Here is a 16,588-nt window from a genome sequence, read left to right as displayed (position 1 = left end):
AGTACCGACTCTGACCGACTTCCCCTCAACTGCCACCTGCCACCCGTTCCGGAATGACCGCCATGGTACTTTGTATTGCAGACGGTAGCGCCGCCACGTTTTAGGAATTACAGTTTACGGACACTACGGCCAGTATACAGGCAGTATACCAATATGTCTCTGGGCGTGAGGTGAGTATCCCTTAACGATATTGTTAAAGATCCGTATTTAACTATAAATATGGATATACGAGTGCATTAAATGAGCATGATTTGAAACAATAAATCCATCTTCCAATTATAAACGTAAAAAAAATTCCCCCAGAAACGTAAAATCGTAGAAGTAATGATTATCGTATCAAGTCACCGTGGAGCCGCTGACGTGTCGCCGCGGGTTCGCGCCGGTGTTATTTGGCTGTTTGTGATAATCGTTTAGTAAATAAATTAAAAAATTTATATACTTTCTAACATTAATTAAAATCGGAGCCGTAGTATCATCATTTTATCGCTGGCTTCACGTGCGTCCAACTATTCTTGCACCTCTGACGAACCGGTTCACAAAATTTTCCATCAAATTAGACAACTCATGTAGCTTACGTATAAATTGATATTTGTCTGCCTTGTTGAGAATGAAGATAGTAGTTAATTGAATTGGGATTCATTGTTACTAATTCAGATCCTTGCGAATCCGGTTTCCTTGTTTCTATTCCTTTTCACGCCAAAACAACACACGCAGGTGTACGTGGAATTCCGATAAATTCCGGTGCGTTCGATGCATTAATTACAACATTACCTGATTGTACCTAAGTAAATATTAGCCGTGATAACGACGAAAATATCGCCGTAATTTGACGTCGTAGTTGGATAAATTTTTCCTCCAATTCTGAAATCACTGCTATCCTTATTTGAATAAAAAATAAAAAGTAATATCATATTCACTGTTTATACAAGTAGTGATTGTCGGCCCATGAACATGTATCGGAATGAGGCTCAGTAGCAGCAAAGTGAAATTTTATCGTAATTACTTCACAATAATTTTTGTGGTGTAGTACATCTCTGCATAATTCTCTTATCTTGAAAAGAGAGTTTAGCTTCTACCTGAAATGCATGTTTATACACAAAAAGATATGGATACATTACAGTGTAAACAAAGATTAGTTCTTTTAGATACGGCGAAGTTCAAACGCGAGTTTAAACTTTGCTGATATAAGTTTTCCCTCTGTGTAGCTCATTGCTCTTCGAATCTAATTGGCATCCGTTTAAATAGGAGTTTTTTTCTTTGTTTCAATTTTTATTCAAAAATGTATATTTCATAGTGTGGCTATTCACCAAAATCGTTGACAAAAATGCAAAGAAATAAAAGGCTCAAATATTAAATTTTTTTTTTATTTTCCTTAGATTTGGGCTGTTTCTGGCAGCACTCAGCTGCGTCTACTTGGTCAGCGGAGTTGACAGAAACAATTTTAAAACATGCGAACAAAGCAGTTTTTGTCGGTGAGTATCGATACACTTAAAACAGAAAGAAATTAATTACTTGTGGTTGGAAATGATGCAGTTTTAAAATCAGTAAGAATGAAAAAACTACTAGATCGTAAAATTATATAATTTGATTTAGAACGAATTATATCAGTTTTGAATTTACCCTCTTGCCACGCCAAAGTTCAAGCCCATTAAATGTATCTATCATATATTCTGTACAACATAGAAGTTATCAATCAACTCATTGGAAATAACTTCACTTCATTCTATTCTGCTACACCTGTTTATAGGCGTTGCCGAAAAGTTGAGCCAGGCAAAACGCCTTACAAACTACTGAACACGGTCGAAGTTCGAGAGACGGATCTGAGCGGTGAATTATTTAACCAAGATACAGGAGTTGCATACATTCTTCGGTTGACAGGATTGGCGGACAACACATACAGGGTTTGGATAAACGAGAAGAATCCATTACATCCAAGATTCGAGGCGACATTTGCACTCCAGAGTGATCCTGTGCCAAAGAAAATAAAACTCATTGAACAAACAGCAGAGTATATTGTAGTTGGCACTGATCATACCAAGGCTAAGCTCTTTTTCAATCCGTTCAGAATTGACTTTTATCGCGGTGAACAACTTGTTCTCTCTGCCAATGCGAGAGGACTCATGCGGTTTGAACACATACGCACTAAACCAGAGCCGTAAGTTCATTTTCATTGACCTACTGAAAACGGAAGTTTTAACCAGTGAATGATAGGATTCAACTAATATCGGACCACCATTTATTACAGGAAGCCTGAGGGTGAGGAAGGAGAAAAGCCTGCTGAAACTAATCCCGAATTTCCAGGAGACGGCGCAGACTCTGATCCTGGAGCTTGGGAGGAGAATTTCAAATCACATCACGATTCCAAACCTTTCGGGCCAGAGGCTGTGGCACTAGATTTCAGTTTCATAGGGGCTGAAAATGTTTATGGGGTTCCAGAGCATGCTGGATCATTTGCGTTGAAATCCACAAAGAAATCTGATCCTTACAGACTTTATAATTTGGATGTTTTTGAATACGAAATTGACGACTTTATGTCGCTCTATGGTGCCATTCCTGTTGTCTTTGGCCACGGGTAAGTTCCTCGTCTTTAACATCCATAAATAATATTAAATAACTGATAGATTTTTTTACAATGTAATTTTGAAATTTATTCGTGATATATACAAAAGTATCCTCAAATGGAGCATTTATGAAGTCTACATTTTAAAATGAACTATAATTAGTAGTTTTACTTCAACAGTAAGGAAAGCGGAACGTCAGGAGTTTACTGGCAGAATGCAGCTGAAACTTGGGTGGATATAACATCCAGCGCTGATAACAACGTCGTTGAGAGCATCGTTAACTTCGTTTCTGGGTCTGCTAAAAAGCCCCAAGTTGACGCTCACTTCATCTCTGAGTCAGGCCTAATCGACGCATTCTTTATGCTAGGACCTAGTCCCTTGGATGCCTTCAGGCAATACACACGTTTAACTGGATCTGCTCCTCTCCCTCAGGTATTGTGAATTCACGATTAATAAACGTCAGATTTCTTTGTAGAAAAAACTCACTAAAACTCATACATATCTATGTGGTGTGATGTTGAATTCTCAATGAAATTTCTTCAATTTCTGACATTCATTCCATTTCAGATGTTTAGCTTAGGGTACCATCAGTGTCGGTGGAATTATAACGACCAGGACGACGTGCGTCAGGTGGCTGAGAATTTTGACAAGTACGACTTACCGATGGATGTAATGTGGCTGGATATCGAGTACACTGATGGCAAGAAGTACTTTACGTGGGATACCCGTAAATTTTCGCAGCCTCTAGAGATGGTCCATAATTTGACAGAAAAGGGTAGAAAACTGGTGGTGATTATTGATCCTCACATCAAGCGAGACCAGAACTACTTTCTCCACAACGACGCTACAAATCTTGGTTACTATGTAAAACACAGAGATGGAAAAGACTACGAGGGATGGTGCTGGCCAGGTGCAACCTCGTACATCGACATGTTCGACCCTAAAGTCAGGCAGTACTACATCGAGCAGTACAATCTAGACAAATTCACGGGAACTACCAACGACGTTTATATTTGGAATGACATGAATGAACCGAGTGTGTTCAATGGACCCGAAGTAACAATGCCGAAGGATTTGATACATTATGAAAATTGGGAGCACAGAGATATTCACAACATTAATGGAATGATGTTCACCTCCGCGACTCACGAGGCTTTATTCCGAAGGTATTATACTTTCTACTTCACGTTGAACACTGTTATTGAGAATATTTGACTGAACTCATTTTTCCAGTCCCAAATTAGACCCGTAAATACAGTTAATTGATAGATATTTGATTCGATCAATGTTTTTTTCCAGGTCTGGCGGTTCCCTGCGACCATTCGTATTGACACGATCCTTCTTTGCTGGTTCGCAAAGATACGGTGCCATGTGGACTGGAGATAACACAGGTGAATGGAATCACCTTCGTATCAGCTACCCGATGTGTCTGTCCTTGGCGGTATCCGGTTTCTCTTTTTGCGGTGCAGACATAGGAGGCTTCTTCAAGAACCCGGACAATGAGTTGTTCATAAGGTGGAATCAAGCAGCTGCTTGGCTGCCGTTTATGCGTCAGCATTCTCACATCGAGACCAAGCGTCGTGAGCCTTGGGTTTTCGGTGACAATACTCTTGGAATAGTTCGTGAAACTCTCAAGAGGCGCTACGCCTATTTGCCCTTGTGGTACACATTATTTAGGGAGCATGAAATCAGCGGAATTCCAGTTATCAGGCCGATTTGGGCTCACTACCCAACCGAGTCTGCAGCTTTTACTATCGACGACGAAATCTTGGTTGGCGATTCGCTCCTCGTTCGTCCAGTTCTAGAGCCTGGATTGACAGAAGTTAGCATCTACTTCCCTGGAGAGGGTAAGATCACTTGGTACAACATTGACACGATGCAACCGTACAAGCAGCCTGGTGCTGTCAGTGTTCCGGTGACGATGGAGCGAATCCCAGTCTATCAAAGGAGTGGATCAATTGTTCCAAAAAAGAACAGATCCCGCCGAAGTACAGTCGCTATGAAAAACGATCCCTACACGCTGATGGTAATCGCAGATGACGATGGATCCGCTACAGGCACTCTTTACATCGACGATGAATCCAGTTTCGAGTACCGTCATGGAAAATACTTGTACATCAGGTTCACTTTGACTGGTTACAAGCTGACATCCAGTTTCATGGATAAACTCGCAACCTATGACACTAAGAGCTGGCTGGAGAGGATAGATATCGCCAATCCACCAAAGAACGTCAAATCGGCACAATTGACCTCGAAAAGTGAGTTGGACGTTATAATCCTGAGATATTTGCTGAGCTTTCAGATTTACTTTAATTTTTTATCAAAATATATCGCCTGTACTGGAATATTTTCCAATCATGAATTCAAACTTCTTTTTTCAGCTCTAGGCATAGTCGAGCTGGAGGCCAAATACAATCCCCGAAACAATGTTCTAACTGTGCGTAAACCTGGAGTGAATATGGGTGAGGAATGGAGTATAGAGTTGATTCATTAGTTGACAAGTGAAGTCAAAAACTTGATATACCTATATTCTAGTGAACATTTTACATTCGATTTTTCAAATCTCACCTGAGTGACAAACACACACCTGAATAACGTAAGGCAGTAAATAGTAAAGCATAATATCGACATAGTTTAAATAGATGCTACAATGTAAATAGATGTGAACAAATTGATTTACACGTTTCTTTGTTTTATTATCATCAACAACACGAGAACATATTTCATAAAACACTTTTGTAATACATAAATGCGTTACTACGTATTTACGCAATAAAAAAACAAAAGAAAAATTTAATAACTTAAAGTACCAATGAACATAAAATTTTTATGGCAGTTACCGAGGGATTGTATGGTTTTAAACACTATATAATTTAAATTTACCTATGCAAACTGTCTGTGAGCCTGTCACTGCACGCTTCCTCTGAACCATCGAAAATACAGACGAATGTTGTCAATTTCGAGCAATTATAAAGCAGGTATTTAGATTATGTCATTTTACTAATAGTGTTGCACGGTGGTCTTTCAAGATTGATGTAAGTTTTGCTAAGCTCAAGGTTTTTGTCAAGCCAGAAAAATACATCAGACAGTTCGCCAATGATTTTCTCATAGGGTGTGAATTCCTTCAAGTTACGAAAGTACATTATTATTCATAAAACCTGGTTTGTGTAGTAGCAACTACTTCGGATATTGGTATTGCGTAACTCCAATTTCTCCATACGAGTACATCGTCTTCCAATTTCGATAAAAAGTTTCCATTCCTGATTGGTATTGATGACAAACTCAAGGCTCGAAAGTTTCTTCAGCCTGCAATTAAATGCAAAGCATCCAACTCCCATTCATCGTCCCACTCTAGTAGGCTGAAAGTGAAAAAAATGGTTTGTGCAGTTCAACTTTATTATTTTTATTTAGAGGAAGTTTTTTTTTCTTTGAATAAAATGTTAATACAAACTCGCTCTTAGCCTCCAGTTAAAAATCTCTTAAATCCGGCGTGTTTTGAACGACCATTTAGAAAAAGATAACAGTTATTATAAGGGAAGTTGGCCTTAAACTCGAATCACTTCTTTCAACCAATTCACTGTATACGGCCTAAAATGCGTGGCTACTGAGAGTTATGAAGGCGGAAGAAACGTGGAAGGGGAATCTCTGTTAGAATGCAGTGAGGTGGACTAATTTCAAATATTTAGAATTTCGATGTTTGATACTCTATTCCACTCGCGAGTCGAAAGTCATATCGAAGATTTTGTACTTCTGGTCTGTTTGCCGCCAAAGTTCCAGAACGTCGTCGAATGTTTCACGGTCATGTCTTCGATAATTCGAGCTGTGAGCGTCGCGTCGATTCGTACTTTCATATCTTGGACATTGAATTTGCGTTGCAGCTATTTATTCCTTTACATGAACATGGCTGTGAGTTAGAAGAAAAAGTAGGGCTGCTAGCTGCTCCATCTTGAAGGTAAGCAGTTTGCTGCATTTCATTCGAGGGTTAAACTTTTACGCGAAAGCTGGAACAAGCCTTGTCGTAACGTTCGAATTATTCCCTTCGAGAGTCGGATGTATCGAGGTATTTAATACGAAAAATTAACATAGATTCATTTCGTATAAAATACTGAAATCCCACGATCATCTACACGTATTAATGTGTAAATATCACGACATAGGCACAATGACATAATTACGCTGTTCCGATTCTTCCTTTGTTTTGTTTGCCTAACAACTTTCTTGTCTTGACTCTTTTACACGCGAAAAGCCGAATTTTCAGCTATATTTCCAAACACTACTTCCTTACGAAGCCTGTTGAATTTCGCTGCGATATCATGCGTGAAACGATTCATAGTGCAGTAATCAACAAAGTAAAATAATACACGGCAGCATATGGTCGATGAATCAGTCTTTTAACCAAATTTTCAGATCATTGTTTTTTTGGACATTTGAGCAGTGTAAGTGACGATTTGATCGCACGAGGTAACAACAAAACGATGAGATGGAAGAATCAGCTGCTGATTGGAGCCTGAAGGTCACCGCGATGCAACCGTGTGCACAAAACAGTGAAGCGGGCTGACAGCCTGCAGACGTCAAGGCGATCGGTAAGTTTCGCAATGAATTTCTTTTTAATACTCCGGTAATTTTCTATGTATCAGTGTGATAATACCGTTTCAACAGGTGAACAAAAACTTCTATCATTAGTTTCCTTTATTAAACACATAAACGACAGCTGAGGAATACCGCTGTTACACATAATGACATATGAATAATAACATGTTAAACGTTTACTAAATACAATGATAATAATACGGATAATCATTGCGTGGAAACATAACGTTTTTACTTTTATTTTCATTTACAGAAACCAAGTCTTATCACATTTACTCATCTTGATTGTAGGTGTGAAATTTTAGAATCTTTTTTTCTGTAACTAAAACTTCACAATGATTATCCAAAGGTCTGCGCGTAGTAGGCGTACTTTTACATCGTAACGGATCTGGTCAATTTATGTGGAAATTTGAGCGGTGACAAGTCTTCATAAACGATATTTTGCGGATAAGGGCCAGCAACTACTTGAAATTGCAATTTCGGCCGGTTAAACAGAATTTTCGATCTGCAAAATGAAAGGAGAAATATGTGAAACGAAAGTGTAGATTGTTCGAATTTTTGCGTGATTTGGAACACAATATTTCAATTTACCTTTGCAAAGTATGCGTAAGTTCGTTACTATATTCTTTGTGTACGCCGTCGAAAACACAGAAAAATATTGCCAACTTTGGGCAGCAATAAAGCAGATGTTCGATAGAGGATGTCATTACACACAGCGTATCGCTTGGTGGTTCCTCAGATTTGATACTAACTTTCCTGAGTTCTGGATTTCTTCCAAGCCAGAAAAACACTTTGGATACCTTTCCCACGTTTGTTTCGTGAAATGTGAATTCTCTCAGATTTTGAAGGTGCATCACCATGTGCGAGAGCTCAGTTGTGTAGCAGCAGTCATTCGTTGTGCTCATATTGTATAACTCCAATTTCTCTAAATGCGTACATTTTCTCCCAATTTGTACGAGAAACCGTCCATCCTTTATTGGTATCGACGACAAACATAGGGCTCTGAGATTTCGCCAACCTGAGATCAGGTGCAGCGAATCTAGGTCCCATATTTCATGATAATGACGTGTACTGAAAGCCGAGAAAATTGTCACTAAGTTTACGGTCATCTTTTCTAACAGTAGAAGATTTACATTTCAATAAAAAATTTGAAACAAACCATATAAACTCTCGTTTAGCCTCTAGTCTAAACTCTCGCAAATTTGGCGTATTTCCTACAAGCATTTTGAAACATGAATCTAGATTTGTATTCATCAGATCACCAACTTTCTCGGTAGATGCATTACGTTGTTTCAGATGCCTCTGAGGATGTACATTTGGCTTAGTAACTGCTGCAATTGTGAAAATATAATCCATTATATCCATTGAAGGTTGATTATTAATTCTTGATGAGTGATTCAAGAATTTGATTGGGTTGATAAATTAGACGTAATAGTAACATATTTCAAAAGCCAGTTGCATTTGGAAAAACACCATTGGCACTTGATGTATCATCATGTCTAATTGGTAATCAAACAGTAAAAGCTTAATCGATAAACTTACATTCTCTTTTTATCAGGTTACAAAGCACAAGTTCTGTCAGGTTTGGAAAAGCACCCGCGACTAAGTGTAGGTCACATTCTGGTGTTATAGGATGGTACATATTGAGATAAGATATTTGCTGTTTGGCTTCATGTATCATCCCCTGAAATATTTTAGATGCACAGCGTGTTGCAAAGAAACTGAATAATTTATATGCTCCTTCACTTTTTCACTCTCTTTTTTTTAGCAGGAAAAGATAACAGTTATTAAAAGGGATGTTGATTGTGTTTTCACATGAATGGTGTGACTAACTACATGTCATAACTGTGGCAATAGAGACGAAACACATTGATGGCATTGATTTGGTATGTATATTGCACATATAACTAAATTTCAAAATTCGAAATAATCGGAAAACCTACGGATTTGTTTAAATTTATATAATGTGACTTCATCTCGTCAATCTTCAATAGACACGGTGCCTTCATTGCTTCTCCTGATAAACAACAGTAACCATTTGGAGCATCTTCAAAGTTTTTTACAAGCAAGGTCTTCAGCAGTATGTGTGAAGTCATAAGCCAGATTCTAAGAGGCTCAGAATTTATTGATTTGTCGATGATCAGGACATTCTTTTCTGTAAAGATGATAAATTTATTCAGTTTTTTTCACACCTCAATGACGTGATTAAGAATTATAATTGTAAAATTTCAACATACCAAAGTAGAAGCCATCAACCCGATCATATGGGCCCATATAAAAATCTGTCCATAGTCTAGGTTCGGGGATAAAAAATTCCACGATCTTTAATACCTCCGCTGATTTATATCCGCAATACTCGACAATCTTAAGATGTGGTAGAGGAATAAGATGTAAGTTTTGAATACCTTTGTAGTCATATACTGGCAGAGATAATTGGAATAAATGCAACTCTATGAGTTCCAGGCATAGTTGCAAACAGGTAACAACTTCGACTGAGAAATTAGAGTTATCAAAGATTATTGATAAATATCGAAGCCTGCTAAATGGTTGGTACAAAAATTTTGCAGCAGTGGTTTCCTCATAATGTACTGCTCTTAACTGCCTTGGCCAGTCGAACGATAACCGTTGGAGGTGTGTCAATGGTTGCAAAAATGTGCCCACGTCTTGAATATCTCTGAACTTTATTCCTTGTATGTTAATTTCGACGAGGTTTAATGCTGAATTTATGTAAGTCTTCAATAGGTTACTCAGTACAACTGTAACACAGTTGCTAATGTTAAGTTTGCGTACGTGTTTCTTTCTTTGCCTACTAAAACAAGAGTAGATGTCCAAGGCAGAAGTCAGGTATCCATTTGGCGAAAAGTCCAGATCCCTATTAGCGTGTGAAAAACTGTAGTCCTCAACACTTTGACCAATTTCATATAATGAGAATTTAATGACAAACTGGAGATATACGTTTGTGATTTTTCTTTTCTTTCCATCACAACAGTTTCTAGAATCTAATTCGCTAAGTGCAGAATCGTCAGTTCGTTTTTCGTTAATTCGTTAATTAAATTATGCACAGCGTGTACTAACCTTAGCAATTTTGTATCTTTAAAGACAATTCTGTAGAATTGCCGGCAAGAGTAACCAAGGCTCACACGTTCTCGAGCATTTAAATATAGAATTATGTGCACCCAAATTTCATATGGAATACGGGACACAATGCCGCCGATGTTGTTACTGAAACGTATTAGGTTATTTAAAACATTATCGTTCGTAATCACATACATAACTATTTGTACTGTTTAATAAATTAGCCCTTACTTTTGGCTCATTTCGTCATTAAGCTCGAATTACTTCTTTCACCAAGGATCTCAACCATTTCACTGAACACGGACTAAAAACTGTTGTTGTTGAGAGTTGCGAAGATACAAAGAAACGTGGAAGGGGAATCCCTGTTATGGCGGTTAAGAAAACATGGTCCAATGTCAAACATTTCGAATTTCGAAACTTAATTCCAGTCGCTAGTTGAAAATCGTATCGAAGATTTGGTACTTCCGGTTCGCTTGCCGCCAGTTCAGAACGCCGTCGACTATTTGACTGTGATGTACAGAGAACGTCGAGGCGATCGGTCAACTTCGTAATGAATTTGTTTGCGAACACTCCGCTAGCTGTTTAATGGATCAATAGGTGAACAAAAACTTCTATTATTATTAGTTTCCTTTATTAACCATATAAAGAACGCCGCTGTTACACGTAATAACATATGAATAATAATATGTTAAGCGTCTACTAAATACAATGATAATAATAGGGATAATTATTGCGTGAAAACATGTTTTTACTTTTATTTTCATTTAAAGAAATCAAAGTCTTATTACATTTGCTTATCTTGATTTTTAGTGTGAAATTTTAGAATCTTTTTTTCTGTAACTAAAACTTCACAATGATTATCCAAAGATCTATGCGTAGTAGGGGTACTTTTACATCGTAACAGATTTAGTCAATAATGTCAATATAATTTATGTGGAAATTTGAGCGGTGAGAAGTCTTCGTACACAATATTTATCAAATCCTTATCAGTAATAACTTAAAACTAGAAATTCAGTCGGTTTAACAGAATTTTTGATCTGCAAAACGAGAGGAGATACATGTGAAACGAAAGTGTAACTAATTCACATTTTTGCGTGACTTGGAACACAATTTTTCAATTTACTTTTGCAAAGTGTATGTAAGCTCGTCATTGTATGCTTGGTTTACGCCGTCGAAAACACAGAAAAATACTGCCGACTTTGAGCAGTGATGAAGCAGATTTTCATCAGATTTAACACTAACTTTCCTGATTTCTGGATTTGTATTAAGCCCGAAAAATACTTTGGATACCTTTCCAACGTTTTTCTCGTGAAATGTGAATTCTCTCAGATTCCGTAGGTACATCATCAAATACTCTGATATTTGAGTCCCCATTTCGATTAGTCAAAACCGCGCCTTGCACAAGTATTGCTAACGAACTTTGAATATTGCCGAATCACGACTCTCAAATCCACTCTCGATGTTTTTTAACTAGAAGAGTAATCTGTGTTCGCGATCATAAGACGAAAAATTTGTCATCAGCGGTCATTCGAACTCTTTGCGATAACTTCATGTAGCCGTTGATGCAGGGAAGTGAAGCTGTTATTTTTCAGGCGCATGCGTGATTGATTTACCTATTCCTCTTTTTATTTATACAAAATATCACGGTGAGACTTAACATTCTTTTGATTAATTGAGATGTCGAGAAATCAGAAAATATAGTCGGATCAACCAGGTGTATAAAATGGTAGATCGTACTGTATATAATCAGTGCGACATACGAGGTATACGTTATTTCTACTACGAGCTGTTAGTAGGGAAAACGGTAAACACGATTCGAGGCGGGAATCGACAATTTAAAAACAGTTAGTCAGTGAACACAAATAAATAAATCATTCGCGGTAAACTTTAAAAATAGAATATTTCCATGACACAAGAAAAATTTAAGGATATTTCTAAGACCACTGGACAACACTATAAGAATAGTTTTTGTGTATTTATATTTCGATTTAATTGATACGCGATAGTTGATTATTGATTGCATATTTACCTAAGTCTAAAAACAAGTTAATTTTCAATGACATTCCACTGTAAGCACGAGTAGAATCGCTGCATTTTTTGCACTCTATGGATGATGTGGCATGCTCATGTCGCAGGGGAAGTTCACAAGCCGGGCGTCCTCAGTTATGACGTCTTCTTTCATCATCCATTCAGAATCATCCATTATCAGATCCATAGACCAAACAACTTGGAATTGGAAATCGAGCTTTCCAGGTTTGCACTTGAAACTGCAATATAATGACAGACGGTGAAATGAGTTTCAAAAACATGTCACAGACATTGATTGTTAAGCCCTGATTAAAATAGGATCGTATAATTATAGATCGTTATCCGCTATAGAGAGTCGTACTTCATTTTCGTTAGGACTCCAAACTTCAGGGACATTTCTCTATACAGTTTGCAAGCACACGTTGTAATTACCTTCTCAACATGGTCGACAGCTTTACAGAATCGGCTTCGGATATTTCGTCAATTATACATTGGAATGTAGTTAATTTTGAACAAGTTTGAAGCAGGTGTTCGATAGAGGGTATTAAATTATTCGTGGTGGTATTTTCGCCATCACTTATCACGTCAACTTTCCTGAGTTGCACATTGTTGGCGAGTGATACGAAAATTCGAGATACTTCGCCAATGTTGTCCTGATGAATTCTAAATTCTCTCAGGTTTTTGAGGTCAGCAATCATTTGACACAGTTCATCGATGTAGCAGCAAACATCCCCGGGACCGAGATCGTACAAGTCTAATATCTCCAAATGCTTGCATGCCCTTCCGATTTCAGTGAGAAAAATACCGTCCTCGATTGGTACCGAGGACAAACGTAAGGTTCTGAGATTTGTCCAACCTGAGATTAGGTGCAGAGCGTTCAAGTCCCACATTTCTTCATATTCGATCGTGCTGAAGCAACATTTAAATAATTTATCGCTTTTTGTTTTGAAAACTTAATTATTTATAAAGAAAATCGTATTCATTATTTTACAAATTTCCATCATTATCGAATATTTATGATTTTTGACTCTGATCATGATTCTGGTACAATTATTGAATTATCATGATACATAGGATAATCAGAATAAAGGTTTTCGCACCTGTTATTAGTATCCAGCGTCAGGTGTTTAAGGTGAGGCGAATTCTGAACGATCATACTAAAAGATGAATCTAGATTTTTGTTGGTCAGATAACCCTCTTGTTTAACTGCCTTATTATATTTTCTCTTCAGTTGTTTCCGAGAGTGTACAAAACCCGATACTATAATCGTACAGAATTGGAAATCAATGACATTAGAGGTCAACCGTAGATATATAGTTATTAAAATATTACAAAAATATTAATTATTCGCTAAAACGGTGTTCAAAAATGTTATGTGAAAGACTTTCCCTTGCCTTTTGTTATGTTGGATAAAATGAGCTCGGTGAGTTTTGGAAAAGCGGATACGACTAAATGCGCATCGCAATTTGTTTTTATGTTATGATTGATACGTAAATACGAAAGTTCATAACTTGGATCTTTCAGCAGTCGCTGAAACATTAAGAATATAAAAGTATTTCTTATCACGTCGTCGCTTAAAAATTCGAATAACTTGTTCCTCAACATATTGTCATTGTTAAATGACGTCAATTTCGGTTAGAATAATTCATAACAACCCATTGGGTTTGAGAGTTTTGTTGAAAACTCTGATCGATACTTAGGGTGTACCTTTGCCTCCTCGATCTTGATAACACATATGTCTGTCTGATGAAGTAGAGATAAACAACAGTAACATTTTGGCGGGTCTTTATGGGTGACTTTAATCACTTCTGTCAAAAGGCGTTCTGTGAGCACAGACTGGCCAAATTCAAAATAGCTGCCGAAGTAAATATTTCGAGGATTCATCCAATTTGTCTTGCATAGCTTCTTAGCAAATGGCACGTTTTTTTCTAAAAATTATTAGATTTGCTATCAGATCAAATGGGATTAGATATTGAGCGGCCAATGTTACTTTGAAATCAATTTATCACAGAAACATACCAAAGTAAAAACCGTTCTGAATGTAATACTTGGGAACGTGAAAATCAGTCCATTTCTCAAGTTCTGGAAGTAAAGTCATGAAGAATCTCTTCTCGGGGCCGCAGCAGGGTCCACAAAATTCAATGATTTCGAGACTCCTAAGTTGTTTTTGTCCTAAGCACGGAAACTCGTCTGTTGCAGGAACATAGCAGGATTTCCTTCCAATCATGCGTAGCTCCTTGAGTTGTTGACACATTTGTAAATATCGGACAAACTTTTTTGTATGTGGTGGATGCCATATTTGTATTGACAAATACGTGAGTTTGCTTAAAGGCCCTCGTAGAACCTTGCAGCAAGGTCCAGCGTTATCTTCCATTCGTCTTGGCCAGTCGATAGAGAGTCTCTTTACATGTGGTAATAACTTTAGGAAATATCCCAACCCCTGTACGTCTTCAAATCTTGTGCCACTTATGTTTAAGTCAACTATGTTCACTGCATTGCCGATGTAATCGTTAAGCATCTGCTCCGGCTCTATAAAATTTACATTTCTCAAATTTACTCTCTGAATGTACCTGCTTGCTTTGCTGTTGTCAAAATATTGACGGATGTCAGAAACTGATGTCAGGCGCCCGTCTTTGGAAAAATCTAAATTCCTGAAATGCACAGATAGAAAAATCTTATCACAGATATTGCTTAGTGTGGGATATAATTGGATTTTCGTTGATATACGTATATATTGAATCACGTATGTAAGCTCCATTCTAATATTTGCAACTGAATCATTAAGGATGATTAGGTTGATTGAATTTTTTAACTTCAACTGAGCTGTTTCATTTGATAAGAAATATTAATCTTTTACATGGAATGACGAAAATATGAAGAGTAAATTAAAAATAGGAATTATGTATTCACCTTAATAATTCTTTCTCTTCGAATATAAGACTGTGTAATTTCTTGCATGAATTACCCAAAGGCACACGCTCTCTGGCATTCAAATGGAAGATAATTTTCATCAAAATTTCATTGGGAAAATCCAGAATGTGACAGATGCTGGGCCTGAAACATATTGTTATATAAATTCTTTTGCGTAATTAAAATATGGAAAATATTTTGTTGTTCACTAGTGAGTGACAATACACTCGACAGTGAGATGTCAAAAATTTTCTGGCTACGCCCTTCTAAATTTCAGTTTTTTGAAACATGATTCAAATGATTAAAAAGACATAATTTATTCAAATTACGATATTGTATTCCTACAGTTTCGTAAATACGGTTTGTCAATGTTTGTTTGGGTTTTTTACATACCCAGCACTCATTTTGTTCGATGTCTTCGTCAGCCTGTATGCAATTGTTGATAATTTGCACGATATCGATAGTGACTAGCAGTTCGCGGCTAATCAGGAAATCAGATACGTCAGAGCGGTGATAAGCGTATGATATAATGGGGCTCTTCTTGCAGTGTTCTATACGCCCATTGCTCACATTTGTAAACGGGAATTTCTATTTCAGGGACTTTTTATCTAAAATACGTTATTTCATTACTTCACCTGTTATCAAATATATGATCGACTTGACAATTACGATAGAACGTGAGCGAAATCTGAATAAACAGAACTTCGGGTTATTCAGTAGTAGATGCTGAATCACTTACAGTAGTGAGAATTCAATCCTGATTATTTCATTGAATTTAAATAAGTCGATATTACGTTTATTCAAATTAGTTACGCGCGCGAAAATCGAGGGATCCCCTTGAATTCGCACAAATTTCAAGTCGCGTGGTCATAGTGACCTCAGTGTTGCCAACTGTACTCGAAATTACGTCCAGTTTGGCCGTTAGCAGCGCGCCTAGGGTGTAAATTCGTGTCAAGTTGTAACATTGTAACAATAGCATTCACAGAGCTTTAACCTGAAAAGGACGCTTAAGACTGGTGTTATTTGTTTTCATCTTAACATAACCTGCCCTTCTCAAGTTCACGAACTTTTGAAAATCAAGGACTACGTACCATCAGACGATTCGTACTGCAGTGAAATTGTGTCGATTCTAGAGCTTTAGTAACGGTAAGTACCAATCAAACTGCCTCAACTTGCCGACGCGTTCGTTTGATTCCGACACAAATATAACCTAACCTTAACCTTGACCCAGCGTTACCTGACCCAACATAAAAAATTCAGTTTTTTCACCATAAACTAGTAATCCTCTATTATTGCCCGAAACTTTTTTCTTTTCTTGTTTTCTGATCTTTTTTCTGATTATGAAAGCTAAATACCGTCCCACTTGAATCGACATAAAATACTGCATAAACTAGCAATTTATTCACTGCATAAAATCTGCAAAT

The 16,588-nt window shown here is 37.3% G+C and overlaps 5 protein-coding genes and 1 long non-coding RNA gene across 11 annotated transcripts in view; 3 read left to right on the top strand and 3 right to left on the bottom strand.

The window, feature by feature from the left end:
* The first annotated feature begins 71 nt into the window (after positions 1 to 71).
* Positions 72 to 5,240, top strand: LOC124305816 (neutral alpha-glucosidase AB). The gene is made up of 8 exons (XM_046765687.1): positions 72 to 170; positions 1,377 to 1,472; positions 1,748 to 2,155; positions 2,246 to 2,572; positions 2,741 to 2,993; positions 3,129 to 3,727; positions 3,861 to 4,819; positions 4,943 to 5,240. The coding sequence occupies exons 1-8, from the start codon at positions 154 to 156 to the stop codon at positions 5,053 to 5,055; spliced, it is 2,772 nt and encodes a 923-aa protein (XP_046621643.1). The 5' UTR covers positions 72 to 153; the 3' UTR covers positions 5,056 to 5,240.
* On the bottom strand, positions 5,133 to 6,303 carry LOC124305823 (uncharacterized). Its single transcript, XR_006908454.1, has 2 exons — positions 6,013 to 6,303; positions 5,133 to 5,920 (listed from the first exon to the last, which is right to left on the bottom strand). It is a non-coding gene; the product is annotated as an uncharacterized LOC124305823 (long non-coding RNA).
* Positions 6,304 to 6,350: 47 nt separating this feature from the next.
* The window catches only part of LOC124305025 (uncharacterized), a 26,999-nt gene continuing 16,761 nt past the window's right edge, over positions 6,351 to 16,588 (top strand). For both annotated transcript variants that reach the window (XR_006908304.1, XR_006908302.1), the window contains exons 1-2: positions 6,351 to 6,513; positions 6,969 to 7,144. The gene's annotated coding sequence lies outside the window, so the exon portion shown is untranslated. The remainder of the gene's footprint in view (positions 6,514 to 6,968; positions 7,145 to 16,588) is intronic.
* LOC124305020 (uncharacterized) lies at positions 7,236 to 10,671 on the bottom strand. Of its 2 annotated transcripts, none has more exons than XM_046763964.1 (8): positions 10,458 to 10,671; positions 10,227 to 10,373; positions 9,389 to 10,023; positions 9,095 to 9,306; positions 8,694 to 8,835; positions 8,311 to 8,482; positions 7,743 to 8,222; positions 7,236 to 7,656 (listed from the first exon to the last, which is right to left on the bottom strand). In XM_046763964.1, the coding sequence occupies exons 1-8, from the start codon at positions 10,466 to 10,468 to the stop codon at positions 7,524 to 7,526; spliced, it is 1,932 nt and encodes a 643-aa protein (XP_046619920.1). In that variant the 5' UTR covers positions 10,469 to 10,671; the 3' UTR covers positions 7,236 to 7,523. The 2 variants fall into 2 exon arrangements, with proteins under 2 accessions (XP_046619920.1, XP_046619921.1); XM_046763965.1 differs by having other exon boundaries at positions 9,557 to 10,023.
* On the bottom strand, positions 10,860 to 16,578 carry LOC124305018 (uncharacterized). Of its 4 annotated transcripts, none has more exons than XM_046763960.1 (10): positions 16,256 to 16,578; positions 15,904 to 16,097; positions 15,558 to 15,772; positions 15,165 to 15,308; positions 14,274 to 14,905; positions 13,962 to 14,182; positions 13,649 to 13,784; positions 13,355 to 13,514; positions 12,687 to 13,163; positions 10,860 to 12,493 (listed from the first exon to the last, which is right to left on the bottom strand). In XM_046763960.1, the coding sequence occupies exons 3-10, from the start codon at positions 15,566 to 15,568 to the stop codon at positions 12,331 to 12,333; spliced, it is 1,944 nt and encodes a 647-aa protein (XP_046619916.1). In that variant the 5' UTR covers positions 15,569 to 15,772; positions 15,904 to 16,097; positions 16,256 to 16,578; the 3' UTR covers positions 10,860 to 12,330. The 4 variants fall into 4 exon arrangements, with proteins under 4 accessions (XP_046619916.1, XP_046619918.1, XP_046619917.1 ...); XM_046763962.1 differs by having other exon boundaries at positions 15,978 to 16,097; XM_046763961.1 differs by lacking the exon at positions 15,904 to 16,097.
* LOC124305026 (cysteine-rich PDZ-binding protein) overlaps positions 16,125 to 16,588 on the top strand; it is a 1,329-nt gene continuing 865 nt past the window's right edge. Inside the window, exon 1 of the mRNA XM_046763973.1 lies at positions 16,125 to 16,310. The gene's annotated coding sequence lies outside the window, so the exon portion shown is untranslated. The remainder of the gene's footprint in view (positions 16,311 to 16,588) is intronic.

Source organism: Neodiprion virginianus, chromosome 5, assembly GCF_021901495.1.
Source record: "Neodiprion virginianus isolate iyNeoVirg1 chromosome 5, iyNeoVirg1.1, whole genome shotgun sequence".
Classification (NCBI taxonomy): domain Eukaryota; kingdom Metazoa; phylum Arthropoda; class Insecta; order Hymenoptera; family Diprionidae; genus Neodiprion; species Neodiprion virginianus.
The sequence above is the reverse complement of the archived record's forward strand: the minus strand, read 5'-3'. Positions and strand labels throughout refer to the sequence as shown.

Excerpts from the sequence above, each read along its gene's own strand:
- LOC124305816 (XM_046765687.1), top strand. Across the intron at positions 1,473-1,747 it reads GAACAAAGCAGTTTTTGTCG|GCGTTGCCGAAAAGTTGAGC; the intron begins GTGAGTATCGAT and ends ACCTGTTTATAG. Across the intron at positions 4,820-4,942 it reads GGCACAATTGACCTCGAAAA|CTCTAGGCATAGTCGAGCTG; the intron begins GTGAGTTGGACG and ends TTCTTTTTTCAG.
- LOC124305020 (XM_046763964.1), bottom strand. Across the intron at positions 9,307-9,388 it reads GGTTGATGGCTTCTACTTTG|AAAAGAATGTCCTGATCATC; the intron begins GTATGTTGAAAT and ends TCATCTTTACAG. Across the intron at positions 8,836-9,094 it reads ATATAAATTTAAACAAATCC|GGGATGATACATGAAGCCAA; the intron begins GTAGGTTTTCCG and ends AAAATATTTCAG.
- LOC124305018 (XM_046763960.1), bottom strand. Across the intron at positions 14,906-15,164 it reads GAAGAGAAAGAATTATTAAG|GAATTTAGATTTTTCCAAAG; the intron begins GTGAATACATAA and ends TGTGCATTTCAG. Across the intron at positions 13,515-13,648 it reads TTTATCCAACATAACAAAAG|TATCGGGTTTTGTACACTCT; the intron begins GCAAGGGAAAGT and ends GTACGATTATAG.